Here is a 25841-nt window from a genome sequence, read left to right on the forward strand (position 1 = left end):
GTTGTTGTCTTTCCATTTTTTTATAATGTATTTAAAATGGTGTTCCATGGGATGTTCAAAGTTTGGGATATTTTTTTATAACCCAACCCTGATCTGTACTTCTTCACAACTTTGTCCCTGACCTGTTTGGAGAGCTCCTTCGTCTTCATGGTGCCACTTGCTTGGTGGTGCCCCTTGCTTAGTGGTGTTGCAGACTCTGGGGCCTTTCAGAACAGGTGTATATATACAGAGATCATGTGACAGATCATGTGCTTCTGAAGGTAATTGGTTGCACCAGATCTTATTTAGGGGCTTCATAGCAAAGGGGGTGAATACATATGCATGCACCACTTTTCCGTTATTTATTTTTTTAGAATTTTTTGAAACAAGTTATTTTTTTCATTTCACTTCACCAATTTGGACTATTTTGTGTATGTCCATTACATGAAATCCAAATAAAAATCCATTTAAATTACAGGTTCGTAATGCAACAAAATAGGAAAAATGCCAAGGGGGATGAATACTTTTGCAAGGCACTGTACCTGTCCTCCCAAGTCTAAAGCAAAAATAATAAATACAAAAACTAAAAAACCTGAAGTACTCACGGCACTCCGGGACCAGGGTTTCCCTACCCCTGCCTTGGGTGGTAAAACCCTGTAGAATCACAATTGCTTTTATTGTGAACAATGGAATTACCTCGACTCTGAAATGAATTACATAGTAGATCTATGGCTTTACAGTGAAAGGATTTGAAGACATCACGTTGTGGTCTCATCTCACCTGGAATGGACTTTAGTTCTTAATGTTTGTTCCATACTGTTCTGACATTTTACATGGTCAGACACTACAACGTTGTTGTAGACAAAGAGTAGTTAACGTAAGATGAACATGTATTCAAGCTTCTCAAATGGCTTGTACTGCAGAAAAACTGCAGAGAGGAATACTGAAGATATGGTTATGCTACACCTGCACTAAGATGTAAATACGATTAAGAAAATTAAAGTTATGTAAACCTTAATAAGCAATTATGATCTATGTAATATTTATGAGTTTAAGGCACAATCTATACATTTACTTCATTATTGCAGAGTAGACGCAATTCTTCTGCTATTCCTGAAGTAATAATAATACAAAATGTTCTGTTAGGGATTTATAAAAAACAAATACATTTAACTCCTTATCCATATTATCCCCAAGAACATTGGATCTTGATGAACGTCCCCACTGACAATAGTCATGATATTGGTTTTATATGTTGAGGAGCTTGGGAGCCCCTTAGTATTCACATCTCTCAAGCTAAACAAAACAGCGTTCATGGTTTAAGAGGAGCAGAGGTTTGTCCCTGATAGCCTGTACATGCCACACAACAATGGACAAAGTGCTAAAACAGACCACATTATATCTCATGGGTCAACTGCAACAATCATTATCAGGAGGATTGATATCATGGTTTTGATCCCTAGCTCAGTATTACTTTGTCTCATGTCTGACTGAAAGCAATCCAGGTTTAAGTTAACCTGTGAGACTATCTGGTTGTTGGCATAAAAATGGCCAATTCGACAATCTTTTTCAAAGGGCATGAAATTCTTAACAGTAAGGGATGATCCATTCTAGAACCAAAACAAAATAATGCAAATCATCACCGGAGGATGTTAGTTGCAAATTTACCTGATGGAATCCAACTGAAGTCAATGGGTGCATTCCAGACATAGGATATCTATATCATGTTGATGTGGTATCCTAGTATGTTAAACACTTGTCCAGGTATTGTAAAGATCGGATTTCATCCGTGAAGAATTGTGCAGAATCTGTGCATCTGGAACGCACCCAAAACGTCAACATGGCGTCACCGGGAAGCGAGTTTGTTGGCCTCAGAACTCTTCCTCCTCTGAGCTGAGGTAGTTCTGCTTCTTCCTCACGTTCCAGTGTAAACATTGGCTCAGGCTCTCAAACCAGTCGTTCACGGGGTCCCGGAAACAAATGGAGGGAACAGGGAAGCAGGAAGTAGTGATGGTAATGCTGGAGATAAAAAAACAATATGGAGATAAAGAGCAAACACAGTCAGTCAAGTATGAGTGGGAGGCATGCCAGGTATTCACAAACACCTACATAATTACGAGAGTCACTTGAAAATTGCGGACTGACACCGTTACTGGTATATCAATGCATTTCAGCAAAAAGGAAGAATTATCTCTGCTTGCATAATGGAAAACCTGTACTGAACATCATGTGACATGCATTCTTTGCTCGAGTCCATGAAACGGGTCAACAATTATATAACTGTCTGTGTATTCAGGCGACTTGCAGGAGTTGGATACACTTTGGATAGAGTTTGTCAGGCTATCTCCCATGTTTATCAGCTTTTGTTTGATGTTCGGTGGTGCTTTGTTTAGTGGGAGGTTGCAGTGACTGAGGGGTCAAAAGGTCGCCCACCTGTCTCCATGGCAGATCTCTTGTCTCTTCCTCCCGTCAAACGACACCCAGGCCGTATTCCTGGCGTCACGTGACAGCATGATCTGAGTGTGACAGACGGAGCAGAAGAAAGGAATCCAGGTGAATGACCAGTCAAAGACAACAAAAAGTATTCAACAGAAAATGCTCTGTGAAAGTGTGTGTATTACAAGCAATTCCCTCATTCCCATGCATAACCTGTGACAACTGAAGGGTACGCATTGTGCTAGCTGTGTGTCAGACTGGTCGTCATTGCCTGTGCTGTCTGACGCAAATGTGTTCTGGGGAGGCGCAGTAAATGCTAATGGCTTGTGGAAAGGAGCGGTAAATAGATAATGTCTGTATGGTGAATGCATGTGTGTGTATGAATGTGCATTTGTATGTATGTATGTGCATTTGTGTGTATGTATGTGTGTGTGTTTACCTTGAGTTCCACCCCAGCAGGCACCACGATGGGTCTGAAGGACAGTGAGTGTGGGCAGATGGGGGTGATCATGATGGCTGGCACGTTGGGGTGGATCATGGAGGCTCCGGCCGCCACCGCGTACGCCGTGCTGCCCGTGGGAGTGGACACTATCACACCTGAGACAACACACACACAGACACTACTTTGAGCATACCACCAAAAACACTCAAGAGACACAAGCCTAAAAACACCAACGAGGTGAAAGCAGTTCCAAAACTCCATAAACCGTCCCGAAGACAAGGAAAATAGTTCTGACGTCAGACCCTGAGAGGCTTCCAGAAAGGGAGTTAATAGGCAGTAGTGAAGGACAGATAGAGCAAAGACTAAACTCTACCAACCAAATCTACCAACAAGGCGAGCTGCAACAGTCTGCATCACTAATAGACCATCAGTAGCATTGCTGCTTGTTTGCACTCTGGGCTTGTACACAGGCGGTAAGCAGTAGCACGAACTCTGGTACAACTTTAAATCAGAGCTGCATTAACAACGAAACAGTGTATTATATTAGTGAAACATCTAAGTAAAGTGGGAAATAAAAGTGAGGCAGCTAAAACAGATGGGGTAAAACATGTCCTTTAACCCAGTAGCAGCAGGTTGCTCACCGTCTCCCTGTACCGTGGTGATGAGGTGTCCGTCTAGGAAGAGGTCCACGTTGGAAAGGTAGGACGACGGGCCTCGGTCCACCACCACCTCATTCAGCACCTGTTGGACCAGGAAACCCAGAGCCATGTTAACCAGAGATACTGCACTAACCAAGTTGTTAGTCACTTTGGGAACCCTTTTTGAACCCAGCCCTATGTTATGACTTGTCAAATCCAACTCAGTAGGAAGTAGGGACTATGTATACAATGGCACGACTCAAAACATCCCACGTAGCCCACGTACATTAACCCCATGATGTGTGATAGCACCATTGGCCAAAATGGAAGCACATAGGGGAAACAAATCCTTGTGACAGACTACCTCAAACAAATAAGGAGGAAGTGAAACATGACCCAGAACAGGTGGTACATTTCAACCTTCCTGGTGTTTTATCATGCACTGGGATCTGTGGTCAGGCCTGTGGCAGTGGGAACATTACCAGCGAAAACGCCTCATGTCCACTACATGTAGCCTCCTTTCTACGTACCCAATGACTGCATGTTTGTTCAACACGTTGCAACAATAGGTGAACACCCAGTGACCACAGAGTAAAGACAATAAGCATGAGATGTGCCAAGTCATCATGATGCTTGGAACCTATTGTGGTACGAACCATAATACTGGGGTGACATCATACCAGCCAGGTGTATTGTGTAGAGCTCACCTGGTACTGCATGGCTTTGCGGCTGCCCTCACTGTCACCGTTGGTCATGATGATGCCCTTCTTCTCTTGGCTCTCCTTCAACACTCTCACCCGCAGGCGACTGCGCAGGATGATGGCGGTGTTACCTGCTCAGCAGACACACCGAAAGAGAAACACACACTTTTGTTAAACCTAGAGTAGCACAAAGAGGTTAACCTAGCTGCTAGAAATGCTAAGAGAGTACGGCTCCTGCTGTTGAAATTGGATAAGGCAGAGGCTAAAGAAAGTAACACTGAACGTACCCTCAATGATTTGGGTGACCTGAGACTGGTAGGTGTCAAAGTTGAAAGGTGTGAGGAAGCCCAGAGAACCCAGGTGGAAGGCCATAACAGGTGGAACGCTCTCCTGAAAACACATGCGCATGCTATGGAATAAGCTACATTGATACAAATCAATACACAACCAAGTTGCTGAATTATTTTACTACAATTCACATACAGTATATTCAAAAATTGACAAATTAGTGTGTTTACTATACCACAAGATGTTAATTATATAGTAAATGTATACCTGGAAGAGTGACGATGCGTAAAGTAAGGTCCCATCTCCACCAAGACAGATGATGAAATCCACTCGATTGGAAATGTCATCGAGATCTGCACGGTGCATACAAACACATTAGGATCATGTCTGTAAGAGAAAGCTATACTACTTAAAGTGAGAGTTTCATAGACAATCCTGACATTGACACTACATCACTAGCTAGAATCATACAGACCAATCTATCATCAATCAGGATCGTATTCACTAGGCACCAAATGGAAGAAAACTGACTAAAATAGGGAGGAACTAGGTAAAGGGGATACCTAGTCAGTTGCAGAACTGAATGCATTCAACCGAAATGTGTCTTCCGCGTTTAACCCAACCCCTCTGAATCAGAGAGGTGGGGGGCCTGCCTTACATCCACGTCACCGGCAACCAGGAAGCAGTTGTTGTTGGGGGTTAACAGCCTTGCTCAAGGGCAGAACGGCAGATTTTTCCACCTTGCCGGCTCGGGGATTCGAACCAGCGACCTTTTGGTTACTGGCCCAAAGCTCTTAACCGCTAGGCTACCTGCCGCCCCTAAACTTCTCCCATAAGATAACGCGTATTCGTTTTCTGTTGTAAAAAAAAAAGTGCTATGGTGTGCACTAATCAATACGACCCAGTCCTCTGATAATGGCTGGTGGTCTCCTCACCTTCTCTGAAGGTACAGAACTTCTGGATGACGGCCCCAAAGCTCTCATCGCCCGCGATGGCTGGGTCCGCCAGAACCTTCCTCTCCACGTAAACAATCATGTTTTTCTGCTAGAACAACGCACAAGTAGCAACATGCACATGTAATCACCCTTTTGGGTCGAAAGGCTATTCCGTCTCTACAGTTTACAAGCAGCTTTACTTTCTAGTGGGGTATAAAAGTGTACAAATTCTCAGTCATTAATATTTCTGTTTAGGGACTTAATGGCAGAATTTCTAATGAAACTGAAGTAATATACCACACACCCTGTTAAGGCCACTAAGGTGCAGGAAGCTATAATATGAGACTAGAGAGCCTCTGCAAAAAGGTGCAAATGTCCTACCTCTGTGAGGAACACACATAGCTCTTTGAAAGGCTGCAGTAGACTGGCATCCTGGATCTTCTTGATGACAAGGACACTTTTGGGAGGCTTGTTCCACGTCAGTCTCTGACTGGCTGGGTCCTGAATGTGCCTGGATGGTGAGAAAGAAAGACCACGGGTAATCAATCCCTTTTCTAATGCTAATAATTGACTGCACAATTTGATCAAAGGGATTGCAGCAATAAAGAGCAACATTGAAATGTTGTTCCTTAATATAGAGACATGTATGACTCCTTGACCAAATGGGGCTTTCCAAAGTTATTCAATTTTGGTGGAGCACCATTTGTAAACCTACAGCTAAGAGCAGTAGTTTGACATGAGACATTGTTCACCTTGACATCTTGAGGTACAGTATATAAACATAGTTAACACGTTTGTAATTATCGCATGGTTGCTCACTACTGTAGCCTGTAAGCTTTGCGGCTGTGGAACATTTCTGGTTTGGGCACGGTGAGCTCTCAGTAGCCATGTTTTGAGCTCTTGTTGTTGGCTCAGTGTTACTTCATACGGTTTGTTTTTGCCCAGTTGGATAAGAGGCAGGGCTGCTTAACCCCTATCCTATTATTGGCCGGGACTTAGTCTAGTAACATCGGCAGCATCAGAGTTCAACAGGGTCAAGACAGAAAACAAATTGGTTCCTTATTTAAAAATAAGAGGAAGAACAAGCTATGAAGGAAAAATACTGTAGTTTTGGTGCAGGTACAGCCAAAAAGCACAAAAATAATATTGTTATATTGTCAAAAATAATATCCCGATATGTAACTGTATTGATTTCCCCCCCCCCCCATCACTACATAATAAGGAAGTATTTTTCTTGTCAACTTCCACTGTTGTATTTGTTTTACATTTTAAGAGTTTGGGGAAATGTATTTGTTGACACAGCCTACAGATACACTCAAATACTTCTATATCAATTGTTAAGCGGTACAACTTGCACTTGCCATCATTCATTCAAAGGACTTGTAATTTATCATTACACTTGGCTTTATCAGTCGATGTTGACTTTGTGAGCTGGTTAGACATTACCTTAACTGGAAATTCAAATGGCCGATTCAAACAAAAACCCTAACTAATCTATAGGCTATACAAAGTAGCCTAATTTAGTCATAACCAGAGTGAAGACAAATATTTTTATAACTAAACCAAGATAGACCACAGCCTGTGGTTTCCAATGAAAACAAATTAGTCATAGTGGGCAGAACAAGCAAGGAGGTGGATGAGCTAGCGAGATCCTATTGGCCTGTTCTAGCATGCATCTGCATATTTCCGTTAGGGAACGCCTACTCTGATGTGCGCGTCTGCAATAACTCAATTCGCCTTTGCACTCCTTTTAAACAACGCAATTTTTAAAAACTTTGGCAAAGGGTAAAGTCTACAAAAATTAGTCCACTCTTTTCATATCAGATTATAGTTTTGGGAACAGAAAACTGTATTAAGATAAAATGTTTCATCTATGAGAAAATTTGCAGAATGTCGGCCAAAATCCATCTCCTTCCAGTTTCTACCACTGCCGGCCACTGGGCTTCCTCTCACTACCATATTTGGTAGTGAGTGGAAACGCCAAGCGGATACTTCACAATTATACATCCGGTGAAATTTCTGTCTCATTATTCTCTCTGTGGTCTATAGACCTTGTGCAAGATCAACGTGTTATTTTGAGATACTGTTTGGATGAGATACTCTGCTGTTGAAACAGAGATTTGTTTCACATAGAACATGTGTTAAAACAGTGACAACAGTACAAATCCAAGAGAGGGACAGGACCACACATGATGACACCAGCTTACTACATTACACTACAATGCTTCATCAATTGTTGTTTAGCTTCCGGTACCATAAGACTGCCACAGTAAAAGACAGACATAACATCAACTTGGGTTGCCATATCCTTGAAATGGGTCTACTGCATGTAAAACACGGACATAACATCAACTTGGGTTGCCAGAGCCATGAACTCCAACATATTGTACAGAGAGAAACAGCCTTCATATTCCCCATCATCTCTTCTGCGGTAGGGTCGTACGCAAATGTACCGTCTGGCAGCATAACCATCAATATCTTGAGGATGTTAGTCATTATTAATCTCTCATGGACAGACTGCAAAGACTAAAATGGAACTGAGTAGTGTACGTGATATTTACGGTTCTTGGTTGCTGAGATTAGTCATTATTGATTTCTGTTAGTGGTACTCTACAGTATGTGTGCGTGGAGCATCATTTTTCATTGTAATCAATGTTTCAATATGCAATTTCTGCCTCCCTCAATGTGTGTCCGATGATTGCCAACGACCGAGTCCTCTATGTTAGCCATAGAGGTTGTGTGCAGTGCACTGCAGTCATTATTGCTCTTGGGGATATAACCCAATATCGAAGCAGCCAAGCCCTCACCCACACCCTGTGCCTGTGTTTGTCAGTGCTATGGTTCATTTAGTTTAGTAAATGGCATAGTCACTCATAACCTCAACCTACATCCAGTCATAAATGAATAGTACTTCTCATTTTGAATGCCAATGTTTACAAATGAGAGTTAACCCATTCCCATAGGACAATAGATACTCTAAAGTGGATACTATCTGTAGATACCATAGATAATAATACACAGGTATACCAGTCTCTCAGGTCCTTACTGTCACCTAATTACACCATACGCAAAAGGAGATTTAAAAAAAACAAAAATCACACTGTCTTTGTGACTGCCACAATCTTTTAAACTTACTGCTTACAATAGAGGACAATGCAGGTTAATACTTCACTTATCAAACATTACTGGCACCACCATGTTCCTATTGAGAAACCCTGTCAGCAGAGAGAGAGGAACGAGAATATTCTTACCATTTCCACACTTCTTTGTAACTGTTCTCCAGAGCTTGCTGTTGCACACACTGGTTGAATTTCATGTCTGTCTGCATGTGATGAGGCTTCTTCTAGCGGAGATGGGTGGAGAGGGCACTGACTGCTTGGTTTTGCCTAGCTACCTGCTCTTCAGTCTACCGATTCCACTATCTAAAGCAAAACAACTCATTCTGCTCTGTTCAATCTCTGTGTAGTCTTCCCATGAGCTGTCTTCAATATATCTCCCTCATAAAACCACCACGAAAGCCACATTAGTCACTAATTCCTCCTGGATTGCCGTGTGTATATTTGTCCACGCAACAAAGTCTTAAAGCTAAATCTCTATTCTGCCAGTGACCCAAACCGCTCACTCATCTTAAGACAGACCTGAAATGGATGACATCACCGCAAGTCCCGCCCACAGCCACTACAGACCAGCCCCTTTAAGGGAAGACTACTCTCATTGGCTGGCTGTGTTATGATGATATAGAACAATGTTCAAGTGGATTTTCCCAGGTTAGGCCTACCTAAAAAGGTTTCCTAGGGCATATACAGTAAGAGCAAAATACTTTCACCTACCACATACTGCCTTGTCGAAGAAAAAAAACATCCTCTCAATTTAAGCAATGTATTGAAATAGTCACATTTTAGAAGGGTTAAACAAATTGTAAACAAATATTGTGTTACGTAACAGAAAAAAGGGCAATCCTAAAACAAGTGCCTGTCAAAGACTGCTCTTCTTTGTCATACCAGATATATTAAGGGTTTGGTTCTCTCTATAGTCCATCACTCCACAGTCCCCAGTGTGTCTGTCTGTGTCTCTCTCTCTCACACACACACAAAGAAACAAAGAAAAAGGCCCTCCCTATTAGGCTTGGGTATTTTAGTGAACACACCCACCCACAGACAAGGAAATGGCTTACCAGTGGCTTACCTGGAAAAGGTTGTAAAGGTGTTATTGCTTATAGCATTGAGTCATGAACCAACTAATTAATCCTAGAACCGCCAACATCTTTTGAACTTCATGTGAATTTAAAATTGTAATAGCTCTGCCATTTTTTAAGTCATGTCTCCCCCCAGTCCTTGACCTTTCCTAAATAAGTCAATTTAACACACTGACATTGTAAGAATTTCAATAACACAAACAGAATGTGTTATAAGCAGTTTTAGGAGGACATGTCAGTTGCCTGCCCAGCTGATAATGGCCCCTCAAAACTAAAACTTAAACTATATCTAAACTAATTTCACACATAACAGATGTTGCCTAAAGACAAGATTAAATTGACAATAGTCTGACGGGTGACAATATTATAAATTGTCAAATAGTGAATGAAGAGACCACAAACACCTGTGTTCACCTCTAACAGAGAAATTCCCCCTTTCTTCAGTCCAAGACTCCAACTCATTTCCAGTCATGGCTGAAGAACCAATTAACACTAGAATAGCCAGGCCTAAACGAGTTCCATAGCCACACCCTTGGAGCGTCTTAAAAATCAATTTAAATATAGGCCTACACCATCGCAAGGTAAGAAACATTATGATGCTAAGAAAATGTATTTCAAAAGATCAGAATAGCATTTTGAGTTTAATCAACATGTAGAATCGCCGGGAAATTAATAGAAAATGCAGGTTCTGTGGTCAGAGGCGATAAGATGACCACCCGCGCATGGTTGATGTTCATGTTTGTAGGTCTTCCCTCTAAAAGCACACCATCAACCTACACTGCTACTCCGTTATATATTTATCAGGGAGTATTGGTAGGAAGGCTGTATCATAGCATATAAAACTATATTTGCTACTTATAGCCAGCCCAGAGGCTTTGCACCTGAGGATGCTGATCAAATCTAATTTTATTTGTCACATGCCCCGAATACAACAGGTGTAGACTTTATTGTGAAACGCTTACTTATGAGCCCTTTCCCAACAATGCAGAGCTAAGCACATTTAGACAAATGTGCTAAAAAATTTAAAAGTCAATAGTAACACAAAAGAACAATAACGAGGCTATATACAATGAGTACCGGTACCAAGTCAATATGAAGTGGTACGAGGTAGTTGAGGTAATATGTACATGTAGGTAGGGGTAAAAGTGACTAGGCAATCAGGATAGATAAACGGAGTAGTAGCAGCGTATGTAAGGAGCGTGAAAGTGTGTCTATGTGTGGAGTCAATATGCATGTGTGTGTGTGAGCGTATGTAGTCATAATCCATCTATTATTGCTGCTTAAAGCAGACAGTATAATAACCAAGTTATATGATGGGCCAAGGAAAGCTCTGGCCAATCTCTAAGAAAAGGGGCAGCCAAACTGCTTTGGTAAGAGTCTTTCATGCACTGTACGCAGACTATCCCACAATGTGTGATCTCGGCCTGTATCCACAAAGCGCCTTAGAGTAGAAAATTAGTCGAAAGTGCTGCGATGAGATATTTTACTTATACTCTTATGGGTAAAAATAAAAACTATGCATGAAGCATATTCGGCAGATATTTAGGAGAAAACCTCATGAGCTGTCCTAACCACATTAAGAGTTACCAGCAGGTGTCTTGATTATAGAAAAAGTCAGCGTTTCCCACACCATAGACAGTCAATTGATTTGGAATTGTTGAAATAATATTTGTATATTTATGTATGATCAATCCATAAATAATCTATGCCTACATGCAACATTATATCCTGCGCTTTTGACAATGATTTGAAGGCCTATTTCACATGATATACCATCACATATTACACTTTTGTTTCGATTATTTAATCTACACTACACCCATAATTTGCAACAATGTCACAATCACAATATTTTCTATAATCTCAAATTGTCTTGATCACCAGCTGAGATAAACTTTTATGACTTGATTTTACTCCTGGCTCAGTGTCTGACCAGTCTCTTAAAGGCCCAGTGCAGTCAAAAAAGTGATTTTCCTGTGTTCTACACTACATGACCAAAAGTATGTGGAGACTTGCTCGTTGAACATCTCATTCCAAAATCATGGGCATTAATATGGAGTTGGTCCCCCCTTTACTGCTATAACAGCCTCCACTCTTCTGGGAAGGCTTTCCACTAGATGTTGGAACATTGCTGAGGGGACCTGCTTCCATTCGGTCACAAAAGCATTAGTGAGGTCGAGCACTGATGTTGGGGGCAATTCAGCCTGGCTCGCAGTCGGCGTTCCAATTCATCCCAAAGGTGTTCGATGAAGTTGAGGTCAGGGCTCTGTGCAGACCAGTCAAGTTCTTCTACACCGATTTCGACAAACCATTTCTGTATGAACCTCGCTTTGTGCACGGGGGCATGGTCATGCTGAAACAGGAAATGGCCTTCCCCAAACTGTTGCCACAAAGTTGGAAGCACTGAATCGTCTAGAATGTAGTTGTATGCTGTAGCCTTAAGATTTCCCTTCACTGGAACTAAGGGGCCTAGCCCGAACCATGAAAAACAGCCGCAGACCATTATTCCTCCTCCACCAAACTTCACAGTTGGCACTATGCATTGGGGCAGGTAGCGTTCTCCTGGCATCCGCTAAACCCAGATTTGTCCGTCGGACTGCCAGATGGTGAAGCATGATTCATCACTCCAGAGAACGCATTTCCACTGCTCCAGAGTCCAATGGCAGCGAGCTTTACACCACTCCAGCCGACGCTTGGAATTGCGCATGGTGATCTTAGGCTTGTGTGCTGCTGCTCGGCCATGGAAACCCATTTCATGAAGCTGACCGGGGCAGCTCTAGCAGGACAGAAATTTGACGAACTGACTTGTTGAAATGGTGGCATCCTATGATGGTGCCACGTTGAAAGTCACTAAGCTCTTCAGTGAGGCCATTCTACTGCCAATGTTTGTCTAAAGAGATTGCATGGCTGTGTGCTCGATTCTATACACTTGTTAGCAACGGGTGTGGCTGAAATAGCCGAATACACTAATTTGAAGGGTTGTCCACATACTTTTGTATATATAGGTGTATATATTCACATACCCACACACACACACTGAACAAAAATATAAACCAACATGCAACAATGTTTTTGATTTTACTGAGTTACAGTTCTTACCAGGAAAATCAGTCAATTGAAATAGATTTATTAGGCCCTAATTTATAGATTTCACGACTGGGAATACAGATATGCATCTGTTGGTCACAGATACCGTATAATAATAATACTTTTTTTAAAGAAAGAAAAAAAGGGCCTAACAATGGGCCTCAGGATCTCGTCACAGTATCTCTGTGCATTCAAATTGCCATCGATAAAATGCAATTGTGTTTGTTGTCCGTAGCTTATGCCTGCCCATACCATAACCCCATCGCCACCTTGGGGCACTCTGTTCCCAACGTTGACATTAGCAAACCACTCGCCCACACGACGCCACACAGGTGGTCTGTGGTTGTGAGGCCGGTTGGAGGTACTGCCAAATTCTCTAAAACAACATTGGTGGCGGCACATGGTAGAGACATGAACATGAAATTATCTGGCAACAGTTCTAGTGGACATTCCTGCAGCCAGCATGCCAATTGCACGCTCCCACAAAACTTGAGACATCTGTGGCATTGTGTTGTGTGAAAACTGTACATTTTTGAGTGGCCTTTTATTGTCCCCAGCACAAGTTGCACCTGTGTAATGATCATGCTGTTTAATCAGCTTCTTGATAAGCCACACCTGTAAGGTGGATGGATTATCTTGGAAAAGGAGAAAAGCTCACTAACAGGGATGTAAACAAATTAGTGCACAAAATTTAAAAGAAATCCGCTTTTTGTGCGTATGGAAAACTTCCATGGATCTTTTATTATGGCTCATGAAACATGGGACCAACACGTTACATGTTGCGTTTATATTTTTGTTCAGTGTATATTTCCACAATATGAGGTTGGAATAATACTGTGAAATTGTGAAAATTATAATGCCCTTTGTGTAAGAGTTGTTTGAAAAGACCGCCTCACATTTCAGCCTGTTGTGGTGGGAATAATTTTTGCCTGTCTGGTGACATCACTAGGCGATAAATTAGTTAATAGACCAATAAGAAAGAGAATTCCAAACCTCTCTGCCAGTAACAGCTAGTTTTCAGTTTTCCCGTCCCCACTCAGACCACTCCCAAACAGTCCTTTCCCTAAGAAGCTATTTTTGTTTCTTTTCAACTTTAATTGAAAACAATCACAGTAAGGTACTTGTTACCCAGAAAATATTTGATATTGAGATGCAGCTGCATTGGACCTTTAACGTCATCCTAAAACCTACTCTGAGCTCGCAGTTCTTTTTGTCTTATAACAGGTTTCAGCAGGATTCATAGGACCTTTTCTGAGACGCTTTATGGATACGGCCCCAGAACCATGCAAATCACTTCAACAGCTTTCTGTTCAGTCATAGATCCCTCTTCAGCATGGGAAAGCTGCAGAGTATAACCTTAACCATGTCATGTTGGTTGACAAACAAAGCCAAGCTTGACCCCAATGGAATGGAGAAGACTTTACTTATTGGATGCAGGTGAACAGTCCATGTTGTCTGTCTGGTTCAGTGTAATTACAAATGAAACAGGTTTCCACATGGGTCTACATACCATGTGGAGGTTCAAACTATTTTGGCCCTCAGTGAAAGTGATCCAAGTTTCCTACCTCAGGGAGTTTATATTCACTGTATGGTTTAGTGCCAGCTCTGGATTCAATGATATTATGTTACACATCAAAAATCTTAAGCACAGGAACTTGCGCCAATCAATAGCAGCAGACTGAAAAGCGTGGCATGGTTCTGACTTCCTTCTAAGGTGATGTTAACAAAATGAGGTTTACTACAATAACTATTTAGCAGGAAACGATTTTATCCAGAATATATAAAATATCCTTATTGAGATATCAAGTCAGGGTGGAGTGAAGTCAATTTTAGATTTTTATGACTAATACTAACTACTGCACGTAAAAGCATGCACTAAACAATTATTCAATAAATACTAAATAAATGAGTGTAGAAAATAAGTTACTTTCCCCCAACAGTTGGTTAGAATCGCATGCACCATGTGTAATTTAAAAACTTTGATTGTGACTTACATGACTGCGTGTGGATTCTGCAGCATACATGCTTTCGGTCCAAAAGTGGTCACAGGACTAGGTCCATGTAGAGACTGATTTCTCCTGAAACATTTGAATGACAAAGAGAAAAAAGGCAGGTGATTTTTTAAATAATACTGATAACCAAAATGCAAAGAATTCCAGTAGTTCGGTCTTTCTCAAATGTAATCCTTCTGGTTCCTCCCCTGTGTTTAGGTGAAAATAGCTACTTAAAAAATTTCAGAAAGTAATACATATAAATGCGTCGAGACACCTCAGGATACCCTTTCAAAATAATTTAAATCAAACCTCTTAAACTATGAGAAGAAGGCATACTCAGCCCTGGGTCCTTTTTCAAAACAAGTTTGTTATGCAACAATAAAGTACCCATCCTCTCATTTACAATGAGAAGTTGCAAACTAATTGCCGCTATAAGTATTATATTTGGACAATTCTACTGCCATTTTGTGTTGTTAAAAAGGGGTCAATTTTCAGGAGATGTTGGAAGCTATTACAGTCTTCAGATACAGGTATGATTAATTTCTAGGGCTGGTATTACAAATGAGTTTGGAAGGAAGTCAAATTAAATCTGATATTATGAAACAACCTCTTATCTCCCATCTGTGAAATGTCTAATCTTAACCAATTGAGAAATACTATTAATCTTAAACACTGATAAAACATTTTAATCAATGTCCAACCTCAGCTTTGGAAATAAGAACATAATAAATTGGGCTGCAACCAAAGAAACATTCACCGTTTCACACACAGTGACCTTTTGTCTTCTAAATTCTCAAATACAGATAGACCAGCCAGCTGCAAGAGCATAGCAGTGGAACATTCCTGAACTCATATTTTCTAAACTTCATTAAAATACCAGTAATTGTATTAGAACTTAGATTGTATTAGGGGTGAAAGGCCATTTCCAATTGGTCTGAATGAGTCCACCTGCTCTGATGGCTGCCTCTCCTCCCCTCTCAGGGGGCCCTCTGGTCAGTCAGGTCACGTGACTCAGGTTATCAAATCCTATTAGTTGTCTGGTTCTAAAGGTTCACTATCTGTTACTACACTACAGGCTGCAGACAAACACACTGTGTGTGTGATGCTTAAGCCGATGATAATTCACATAGCGGGCTCAGCTTGTAACGTTAGCTGCCATCATCCACCGTGTGCCGTTTCCTGGAAACCTATTTTCTGGTGGCTTGAGGGACTGTACAGTCTTTCACGTTTGGGGTGGTGCAATTGCAAACCACTGACATGTCGTAATGGGCTGCGTCCATGTACTCTCGCAGTCAACCTCAAACCACACTGCAAAGGAGAAGCTAGCACATTTAGGCCTACCAAGATGGAATAAATGAAATGTGAGAGTGGCAATTATGGGTCTGTGTTACCTGAAAATCATTGCTCACCAGGAAATCTCTCAAATAAAAAGCACCGTAAGTTTTTTATTTTTTAAAAGTTGATTCAACTGTCATACTCACTACCATACGACAGATGCCTCATTCTCAGTCGCTAAAACACTAACACACAGTAACCTTTTGTCAACACCAGATGTTCATAGTCATGGTTGTAGCATGCAGGATTCTCCCCAGGAATTTTTACAAGGTGGTGGTGCTGCTGAGTATGGCAGGGGGGGACGACTAAAAGTGTAACTGCCATTTCGTGCAATCTAGAGCAAAAAAATATCTATATACACACATACACACACACACACAGTGGGGAGAACAAGTATTTGATACACTGCCGATTTTACAGGTTTTCCTACTTACAAAGCATGTGGTCTGTCATTTTTATCATAGGTACACTTCAACTGTGAGAGACGGAATCTAAAAAATCCAGAAAATTACATTGTATGATTTTTAAGTAATTAATTTGCATTTTATTGCATGACATAAGTATTTGATCACCTACCGGCACTCACAGACCTGTTAGTTTTTCTTTATGAAGCCCTCCTGTTCTCCACTCATTACCTGTATTAACTGCACCTGTTTGAACTCGTTACCTGTATAAAAGACACCTGTCCACACACTCAATCAAACAGACTCCAACCTCTCCACAATGGCCAAGACCAGAGAGATGTGTAAGGACATCAGGGATAAAATTGTAGACCTGTACAAGGCTGGGATGGGCTACAGGACAATAGGCAAGCAGCTTGGTGAGAAGGCAACAACTGTTGGCGCAATTATTAGAAAATGGAAGAAGTTCAAGATGACGGTCAATCACCCTAAGTCTGGGGCTCCATGCAAGATCTCACCTTGTGGGGCATCAATGATCATGAGGAAGGTGAGGGATCAGCCCAGAACTACACGGCAGGACCTGGTCAATGACCTGAAGAGAGCTGGGACCACAGTCTCAAAGAAAATCATTAGTAACACACTACGCCGCCATGGATTAAAATCCTGCAGCGCACGCAAGGTCCACCTGCTCAAGCCAGCGCATGTCCAGGCCCGTCTGAAGTTTGCCAATGACCATCTGGATGATCCAGAGGAGGAATAGAAGAAGGTCATGTGGTCTGATTAGACCAAAAAGCTATATTTTTGTCTCAACTCCACTCGCTGTGTTTGGAGGAAGAATAAGGATGAGTACAACCCCAAGAACACCATCCCAACCGTGAAGCATGGAGGTGGAAACATCATTCTTTGGGGATGCTTTTCTGCAAAGGGGACAGGACGACTGCACCGTATTGAGGGGAGGATGGATGGGGCCATGTATCGCGAGATCTTGGCCAACAACCTCCTTCCCTCAGTAAGAGCATTGAAGATGGGTCGTGGCTGGGTCTTCCAGCATGACAACGACCCGAAACACACAGCCAGGGCAACTAAGGAGTGGCTCCGTAAGAGACATCTCAAGGTCCTGGAGTGGCCTAGCCAGTCTCCAGACCTGAACCCAATAGAAAATCTTTGGAGGGAGCTGAAAGTCTGTATTGCCCAGCGACAGCCCCGAAACCTGAAGGATCTGGAGAAGGTCTGTATGGAGGAGTGGGCCAAAATCCCTGCTGCAGTGTGTGCAAACCTGGTCAAGACCTACAGGAAACGTATGGTCTCTGTAATTGCAAACAAAGGTTTCTGTACCAAATATTAAGTTCTGCTTTTCTGATGTATCAAATACTTATGTCATGCAATAAAATACAAATTAATTACTTAAAAATCCTACAATGTGATTTTCTGGATTTTTGTTTTAGATTCCGTCTCTCACAGTTGAAGTGTACCTATGATAAATTACAGACCTCTACATGCTTTGTAAGTAAATATATATATATTTATATTACACACACACACATATATACATACACATATATATACATGTTAGATTAATTTGTATTTTAAGAATAATGACTAAAGGATTTCACCCCAAATACAGTATAAATGTGTAAACTGTGTTAGAATTATCAACCCACTAACAGAGGGGGGCGGGACTAAACATTCCAGGGTGAAGGAGAAAGGTGGAAACTGTTTAAGAAAGCCTCCTAAAGGTGGGCGGAGCAAAGTGCCTTTGTGTGTCAAGAGGTATAAAACAGGAGTGTATGGGTTTTGGCGCCAGAGCATTCCATGAATAAAAATACAGATCCTTCTTGCTGGTTGTGGACCTTGAATCATTTATGATTAAAACCAGAGCCTTACAACCTCTGGTAATGATTCAAGCTTAGGTTGAATTAGAGATAGAAATTCTCTTAACAATACACTGCTCAAAAAAATTAAGGGAACACTTAAACACAATGTAACTCCAAGTCAATCACACTTCTGTGAAATCAAACTGTCCACTTAGGAAGCAACACTGATTGACAATACATTTCACATGCTGTTGTGCAAATGGAATAGACAACAGGTGGAAATTATAGGCAATTAGCAAGACACCCACAATAAAGGACTGGTTTTGCAGGTGGTGACCACAGACCACTTTTCAGTTCCTATGCTTCCTGGCTGATGTTTTGGTCACTTTTGAATGCTGGCGGTGCTTTCACTCTAGTGGTAGCATGAGACGGAGTCTACAACCCACACAAGTGGCACAGGTAGTGCAGCTCATCCAGGACGGCACATCAATGCGAGCTGTGGCAAGAAGGTTTGCTGTGTCTGTCAGCGTAGTGTCCAGAGCATGGAGGCGCTACCAAGAGACAGGCCAGTACATCAGGAGACGTGGAGGAGGCCGTAGGAGGGCAACAACCCAGCAGCAGGACTGCTACCTCTGCCTTTGTGCAAGGAGGAGCAGGAGGAGCACTGCCAGAGCCCTGCAAAATGACCTCCAGCAGGCCACAAATGTGCATGTGTCTGCTCAAACGGTCAGAAACAGACTCCATGAGGGTGGTATGAGGGCCCGACGTCCACAGGTGGGGGTTGTGCTTACAGCCCAACACCGTGCAGGACGTTTGGCATTTGCCAGAGAACACCAAGATTGGCAAATTCGCCACTGGCGCCCTGTGATCTTCACAGATGAAAGCAGGTTCACACTGAGCACATGTGACAGACGTGACAGAGTCTGGAGACGCCGTGGAGAACGTTCTGCTGCCTGAAACATCCTCCAGCATGACCGGTTTGGCGGTGGGTCAGTCATGGTGTGGGGTGGCATTTCTTTGGGGGGCCGCACAGCCCTCCATGTGTTCGCCAGAGGTAGCCTGACTGCCATTAGGTACCGAGATGAGATCCTCAGACCCCTTGTGAGACCATATGCTGGTGCGGTTGGCCCTGGGTTCCTCCTAATGCAAGACCTCATGTGGCTGGAGTGTGTCAGCAGTTCCTGCAAGAGGAAGGCATTGATGCTATGGACTGGCCCGCCCGTTCCCCAGACCTGAATCCAATTGAGCACATCTGGGACATATCTCGCTCCATCCAGCAACGCCACGTTGCACCACAGACTGTCCAGGAGTTGGCAGATGCTTTAGTCCAGGTCTGGGAGGAGATCCCTCAGGAGACCATCCGCCACCTCATCAGGAGCATGCCCAGGCGTTGTAGGGAGGTCATACAGGCACGTGGAGGCCACACACACTACTGAGCCTCATTTTGACTTGTTTTAAGGACATTACATCAAAAGTTGGATCAGCCTGTAGTGTGGTTTTCCACTTTAATTTTGAGGGTGACTCCAAATCCAGACCTCCATGGGTTGATAAATTTGACCTTCCATTGATAATTTGTGTGATTTTGTTGTCAGCACATTCAACTATGTAAAGAAAAAAAGTATTTAAAAAGATTATTTCATTCATTCATGTTCATGTTATTTTAGTGTTCCCTTCAATTTTTTGAGCAGTGTATATACACACATATATATATATATATATATACACACACACACACATACAGTGAGGGAAAAAAGTATTTGATCCCCTGCTGATTTTGTATGTTTGCTCACTGACAAAGACATGATCAGTCTATAATTTTAATGGTAGGTTTATTTGAACAGCGAGAGACAGAATAACAACAAAAAAATCCAGAAAAACACATATCAAAAATGTTATAAATTGATTTGCATTTTAATGAGGGAAATAAGTATTTGACCCCTCACCAAAACATGACTTAGTACTTGGTGGCAAAACCCTTGTTGGCAATCACAGGTCAGACGTTTCTTGTAGTTGGCCACCAGGTTTGCACACATCTCAGGAGGGATTTTGTTCCACTCCTCTTTGCAGATCTTCTCCATGTCATTAAGGTTTCGAGGCTGACGTTTGGCAACTCTACCCTTCAGCTCCCTATGGGATTAAGGTCTGGAGACTGGCTAGGCCACTCCAGGACCTTAACGTGCTTCTTCTTGAGCCACTCCTTTGTTGCCTTGGCCGTGTGTTTTGGGTCATTGTCATGCTGGAATACCCATCCACGACCCATTTTCAATGCCCTGGCTGAGGGAAGGAGGTTCTCACCCAAGATTTGACGGTACATGGCCCCGTCCATCGTCCCTTTGATGTGGTGAAGTTGTCCTGTCCCCTTAGCAGAAAAACACCCCCAAAGCATAATGTTTCCACCTCCATGTTTGACGGTGGGGATGGTGTTCTTGGGGTCATAGGCAGCATTCCTCCTCCTCCAAACATGGCGAGTTGAGTTGATGCCAAAGAGCTCCATTTTGGTCTCATCTGACCACAACACTTTCACCTAGTTCTCCTCTGAATCATTCAGATGTTCATTGGCAAACTTCAGACGGCCCTGTATATGTTCTTTCTTGAGCAGGGGGACCTTGCGGGCACAGCAGGATTTCAGTCCTTCACGGCGTAGTGTGTTACCAATTGTTTTCTTGGTGACTATGGTTCCAGCTGCATTGAGATCATTGACAAGATCCTCCCGTGTAGTTCTGGGCTGATTCCTCACCGTTCTCATGATCATTGCAACTCCACAAGGTGAGATCTTGCATGGAGCCCCAGGCCGAGGGAGATTGACAGTTATTTTGTGTTTCTTCCAGTTGCGAATAAACTGTTGTCACCTTCTCACCAAGCTGCTTGGCGATGGTCTTGTAGCCCATTCCAGCCTTGTGTAGGTCTACAATCTCGGCCCCGACATCCTTGGAGAGCTCTTTGGTCTTGGCCATGGTGGAGAGTTTGGAATCCCTTTAAAAGTGTGCTCCTAATCTCAGCTCGTTACCTGTATAAAAGACACCTGGGAGCCAGAAATCTTTCTGATTGAGAGGGGGTCAAATACTTATTTCCCTCATTAAAATTCAAATCAAGTTATAACATTTTTGACATGCATTTTTCTGGATTTTGTTGTTGTTATTCTGTCTCTCACTGTTCAAATAAACCTACCAATAAAATTATAGACTGATCATTTCTTTGTCAGTGGGCAAAATTACAAAATCAGCAGGGGATCAAATACTTTTCCCCCCCACTGTGTCTACACACATACATACATACATACATAATATATATACACACACACACATACAGTGGGGAAACAAAGTATTTAGTCAGCCACCAATTGTGCAAGTTCTCCCACTTAAAAAGACGAGAGAGGCCTGTAATTTTCATCATAGGTACACGTCAACTATGACAGACAAATTGAGAAAAAAAAATTTTTGGATAGGATTTTTTATGAATTTATTTGCAAATTATGGTGGAAAATAAGTATTTGGTCACCTACAAACAAGCAAGATTTCTGGCTCTCACAGACCTGTAACTTCTTCTTTAAGAGGCTCCTCTGTCCTCCACTCGTTACCTGTATTAATGGAACCTGTTTGAACTTGTTATCAGTATAAAAGACACCTGTCCACAACCTCAAACAGTCACACTCCAAACTCCACTATGGCCAAGACCAAAGAGCTGTCAAAGGACACCAGAAACAAAATTGTAGACCTGCACCAGACTGGGAAGACTGAATCTGCAATAGGTAAGCAGCTTGGTTTGAAGAAATCAACTGTGGGAGCAATTATTAGGAAATGGAAGACATACAAGACCACTGATAATCTCCCTCGATCTGGGGCTCCACGCAAGATCTCACCCCGCTGGGACCAAAGTAACAAAGCCTACCATCAGTAACACACTACGCCGCCAGGGACTCAAATCCTGCAGTGCCAGACGTGTCCCCTGATTAAGCCAGTACATGTCCAGGCCCGTCTGAAGTTTGCTAGAGTGCATTTGGATGACCCAGAAGAGGATTGGGAGAATGTCATATGGTCAGATGAAACCAAAATATAACTTTTTGGTAAAAACTCAACTCGTCGTGTTTGGAGCACAAATAATGCTGAGTTGCATCCAAAGAACACCATACCTACTGTGAAGCATGGGGGTGGAAACATCATGCTTTGGGGCTGTTTTTCTGCAAAGGGACCAGGACGACTGATCCGTGTAAAGGAAAGAATGAATGGGGCCATGTATCGTGAGATTTTGAGTGAAAACCTCCTTCCATCAGCAAGGGCATTGAAGATTAAACGTGGCTGGGTCTTTCAGCATGACAATGATACCAAACACACCGCCCAGGCAACGAAGGAGTGGCTTCGTAAGAAGCATTTCAAGGTCCTGGAGTGGCCTAGCCAGTCTCCAGATCTCAACCCCATAGAAAATCTTTGGAGGGAGTTGAAAGTCCGTGTTGCCCAGCGACAGCCCCAAAACATCACTGCTCTAGAGGAGATCTGCATGGAGGAATGGGCCAAAATACCAGCAACAGTGTGTGAAAACCTTGTGAAGACTTACAGAAAACATTTGACCTGTGTCATTGCCAACAAAGGGTATATAACAAAGTATTGAGAAACTTTTGTTATTGACCAAATACTTATTTTCCACCATAATTTGCAAATAAATTCATTAAAAATCCTACAATGTGATTTTCTGGAAAAAAAATTCTCATTTTGTCTGTCATAGTTGATGTGTACCTATGATGAAAATTACAGGCCTCTCTCTTCTTTTTAAGTGGGAGAACTTGCACAATTGGTGGCTGACTAAATACTTTTTCCCCCACTGTATACACACACACACACACACACACACACACATATATATAGGGATGTGGTGCCTGGCCTAAAATTATAACAAAACGTGCAAAAATATATATACACAGAACAAAAATATAAACGCAACATGCAACAATTTCAACGATTTTACTGAGTTACAGTTCATATAAGGAAATCAGTCAATTGAAATAAATAAATTAGGCCCTAATCTATGGATTTCACATGACTAGGGAGGGGTGCAGCCATGGGTGGGCCTGGGGGGGCATAGGCCCACCCACTGGGGAGCCAGGCCCAGCCAATCATAATTAGTTTTTCCCCACAAAAGGGCTTTATTTCAGACAGAAATACTCCTCAGTTTCATCAGCTGTCCGGTAGGCTGGTCTCAGACGATCTCGCAGGCGAAGAAGCCGGATGTGGAGGTCCTGGGCTGGCGTGATCTGCGGTTGTGAGGCCGGTTGGACGTACTGCCAAATTCTCTAAAACAACGTTGGAGGTGGCTTATGGTAGAGAAATGAACATTCAATTCTCTGGCAACAGCTCTGGTGGACGTTCCTGCAGTCAGAATGCCAATTGCACTCTCCCTCAAAACTTGAGACATCTGTGGCATCGTGTTGTTTGACAAAACTGGACATTTTAGAGTGGCCTTTTATTGTCCCCAGCACAAGGTGCACCTGTGTAATGAGCATGCTGTTTAATCAGCTTCTTCATATGCCACACCTGTCAGGTGTATGGATTATCTTGGCAAAGGAGAAAATCTCACTAACAGGGATGTAAACAAATTTGTGCACAAAATTTGAGAGAAATAAGCTTTTTGTGCATATGGAACATTTCTGGGATCTTTTATTTCAGCTCATGAAACATGGGACCAACAATTTACATGTTGCGATTATATTTTTGTTTAGTATATATTGTTTTTTTTATTACATAGTGGCGCAGCCAATCCACAAGGTGGCATAGTGCCACAGTTACATTATTTGAAAACGGGGTAATAATACGGTACCTGTAGTCGCAAGCAGTGGCAGACGAGGTGCTCAGGCTGCGGGTCTTTTTGGTGCGGATGGCCAGGCCACGGGCGGGGGTCTCCCCACCATCGAAGTCAGAACAGCAGTAGGGGACAGCCTCCACTCCAACCTGCTCTCCAGTTTCCATCTCAGCTCACAGTCTGATAGGAAACACAAAGGCCAAGAGGGGACAAAAATGGAGGCTTCGGGTCTACAAAGTCAACAAGGCAGGGTCACAGGTTGCCTTCAAAAGCTGAAGAGTGTCTCTTTAACCGTTTACATAGCCCAGAGTTTAACCTTATATGATATGAGTCTTTAAGGTTCAGCTTTGGGCTACTGTTTACATAAACTCCAAATGATACAGTGGCTAACTTAGAATGCAAGGTTAGAGTACCTGGTACTCATGCAAGATAAACTTATGCATTTCGTATTTTTGGTAACATTAAAGTATGTATGTGCAATATTTAGCCTACAAAGTATCTAGCTAGTCAGTGGCATATGACAAACTTGTTTATTTTTTACTTTTACCCCTTTTTCTCCCCAATTTCGTGAAATCCAAATTGGTAGTTACAGTCTTGTCCCATCGCTGCAACTCCCCTACGGACTCGGGAGAGGCAAAGGTCGAGAGCCATGCGTCCTCCGAAACACGACCCTGCCAAGCCGCACTGCTTCTTGACACACTACTCACTTAACCCGGAGGCCAGCCGCACCAATGTGTCGGAGGAAACACTGTCCAGCTGACGACCGAAGTCAGCTTGCAGGCACCCGGCCCGCCACAAGGAGTCACTAGAGCGCGATGGGACAAGGAAATCCCAGCCGGCCAAACCCTCCCCTATCCCGGATGACGCTGGGCCAATTGTGCGCCACCTCATGGGTCTCCCGGTCACGGCCGGCTGTGACACAGCCTGGGATCGAATCCAGGTCTGTAGTGACGCCTCAAGCACTGCAATGCTGTGCCACTCGGGAGGCCCTCATATGACAAACTTTTGAAAAGACCTTGGACTTGCATCTGTATGTATGGAGGCTCAAGAAATTGCATAGAAACACTGACTGTGCAGATTACATTACCCATGAAGTATTACTAGCTAACTAGCTACATATCATATTGTGTTTATCATTCTTTCAGCATTACATTAGCTAGATAGCTAGCTAGTTACATATAACACGAAGTGTGATTGCAAGACAGTCAACTCATCGTTGTTTACTTGCTAGCTAGCTACTGATGTACTAACAGCGAGATATAGCTACCTTGCTAACTAACTAGCTAGCTGTTATAGCTAAGTTAGCTAGCTCGCTTTTCCAAAAGAGTAACCACTGCTGGTCTGACAAGTAGCTTGGTTAGTACTAGTGCAGCTCGTCATGGGAACCACATGGGTTGTGGGTTCATTTCCCACGGGGGGCCAGTATGAAAAATGTATGCACTCACTAACTGTAAGTCGCTCTGGATAAGAGCGTCTGCTAAATGACAAAAATGTAAATGTAAATGAACACTTCTGTTGGTTGGCAATGTCAAATCTTGCAATACTTAACTTTTATGTTTGCTAAATGGACAGACAAACACTGCCGAGTACTAAACTGTAAACCAATCACAACTTGTGTACTATCCATGGTCCTATTGCTGCTGATCATGTCTACCAATCACGTTATCCGTACCTAAGGCAGTAGATAGCTGGTGACGGCTCGAGAGATATCCGTCCAACAAACTGCTATCAGGTAAAGTATTTTATTTAGTTGTAGTTACAGAATCGTGATACCATTAACGCAAGCTGTAAAATGACTCCCAACTT

At 42.6% G+C, this 25841-nt stretch overlaps 1 protein-coding gene across 3 annotated transcripts in view; it reads right to left on the reverse strand.

Moving 5' to 3' along the window:
- Positions 1 to 451: 451 nt before the first annotated feature.
- The window catches only part of nadka (NAD kinase a), a 30662-nt gene continuing 5272 nt past the window's right edge, over positions 452 to 25841 (reverse strand). The window contains exons 2-12 of one of the 3 annotated variants that reach the window (XM_041856226.1): positions 24054 to 24215; positions 14696 to 14779; positions 5801 to 5930; positions 5420 to 5525; positions 4752 to 4837; positions 4484 to 4586; positions 4203 to 4327; positions 3499 to 3598; positions 2855 to 3012; positions 2413 to 2495; positions 452 to 1998 (exon numbers count right to left, since the gene is read on the reverse strand). In XM_041856226.1, coding sequence (XP_041712160.1) covers positions 1851 to 1998; positions 2413 to 2495; positions 2855 to 3012; positions 3499 to 3598; positions 4203 to 4327; positions 4484 to 4586; positions 4752 to 4837; positions 5420 to 5525; positions 5801 to 5930; positions 14696 to 14779; positions 24054 to 24202 — 1272 coding nt within the window. In that variant the 5' untranslated portion in view covers positions 24203 to 24215 and the 3' untranslated portion in view covers positions 452 to 1850. Of the gene's footprint in view, positions 1999 to 2412; positions 2496 to 2854; positions 3013 to 3498; positions 3599 to 4202; positions 4328 to 4483; positions 4587 to 4751; positions 4838 to 5419; positions 5529 to 5800; positions 5931 to 8670; positions 9034 to 14695; positions 14780 to 24053; positions 24216 to 25841 lie in introns of those variants that run through there. The other 2 variants (XM_041856225.1, XM_041856227.2) reach the window with 2 other exon arrangements.

The sequence above is a fragment of the Coregonus clupeaformis genome, chromosome 30, assembly GCF_020615455.1.
Source record: "Coregonus clupeaformis isolate EN_2021a chromosome 30, ASM2061545v1, whole genome shotgun sequence".
Classification (NCBI taxonomy): Eukaryota; Metazoa; Chordata; class Actinopteri; order Salmoniformes; family Salmonidae; genus Coregonus; species Coregonus clupeaformis.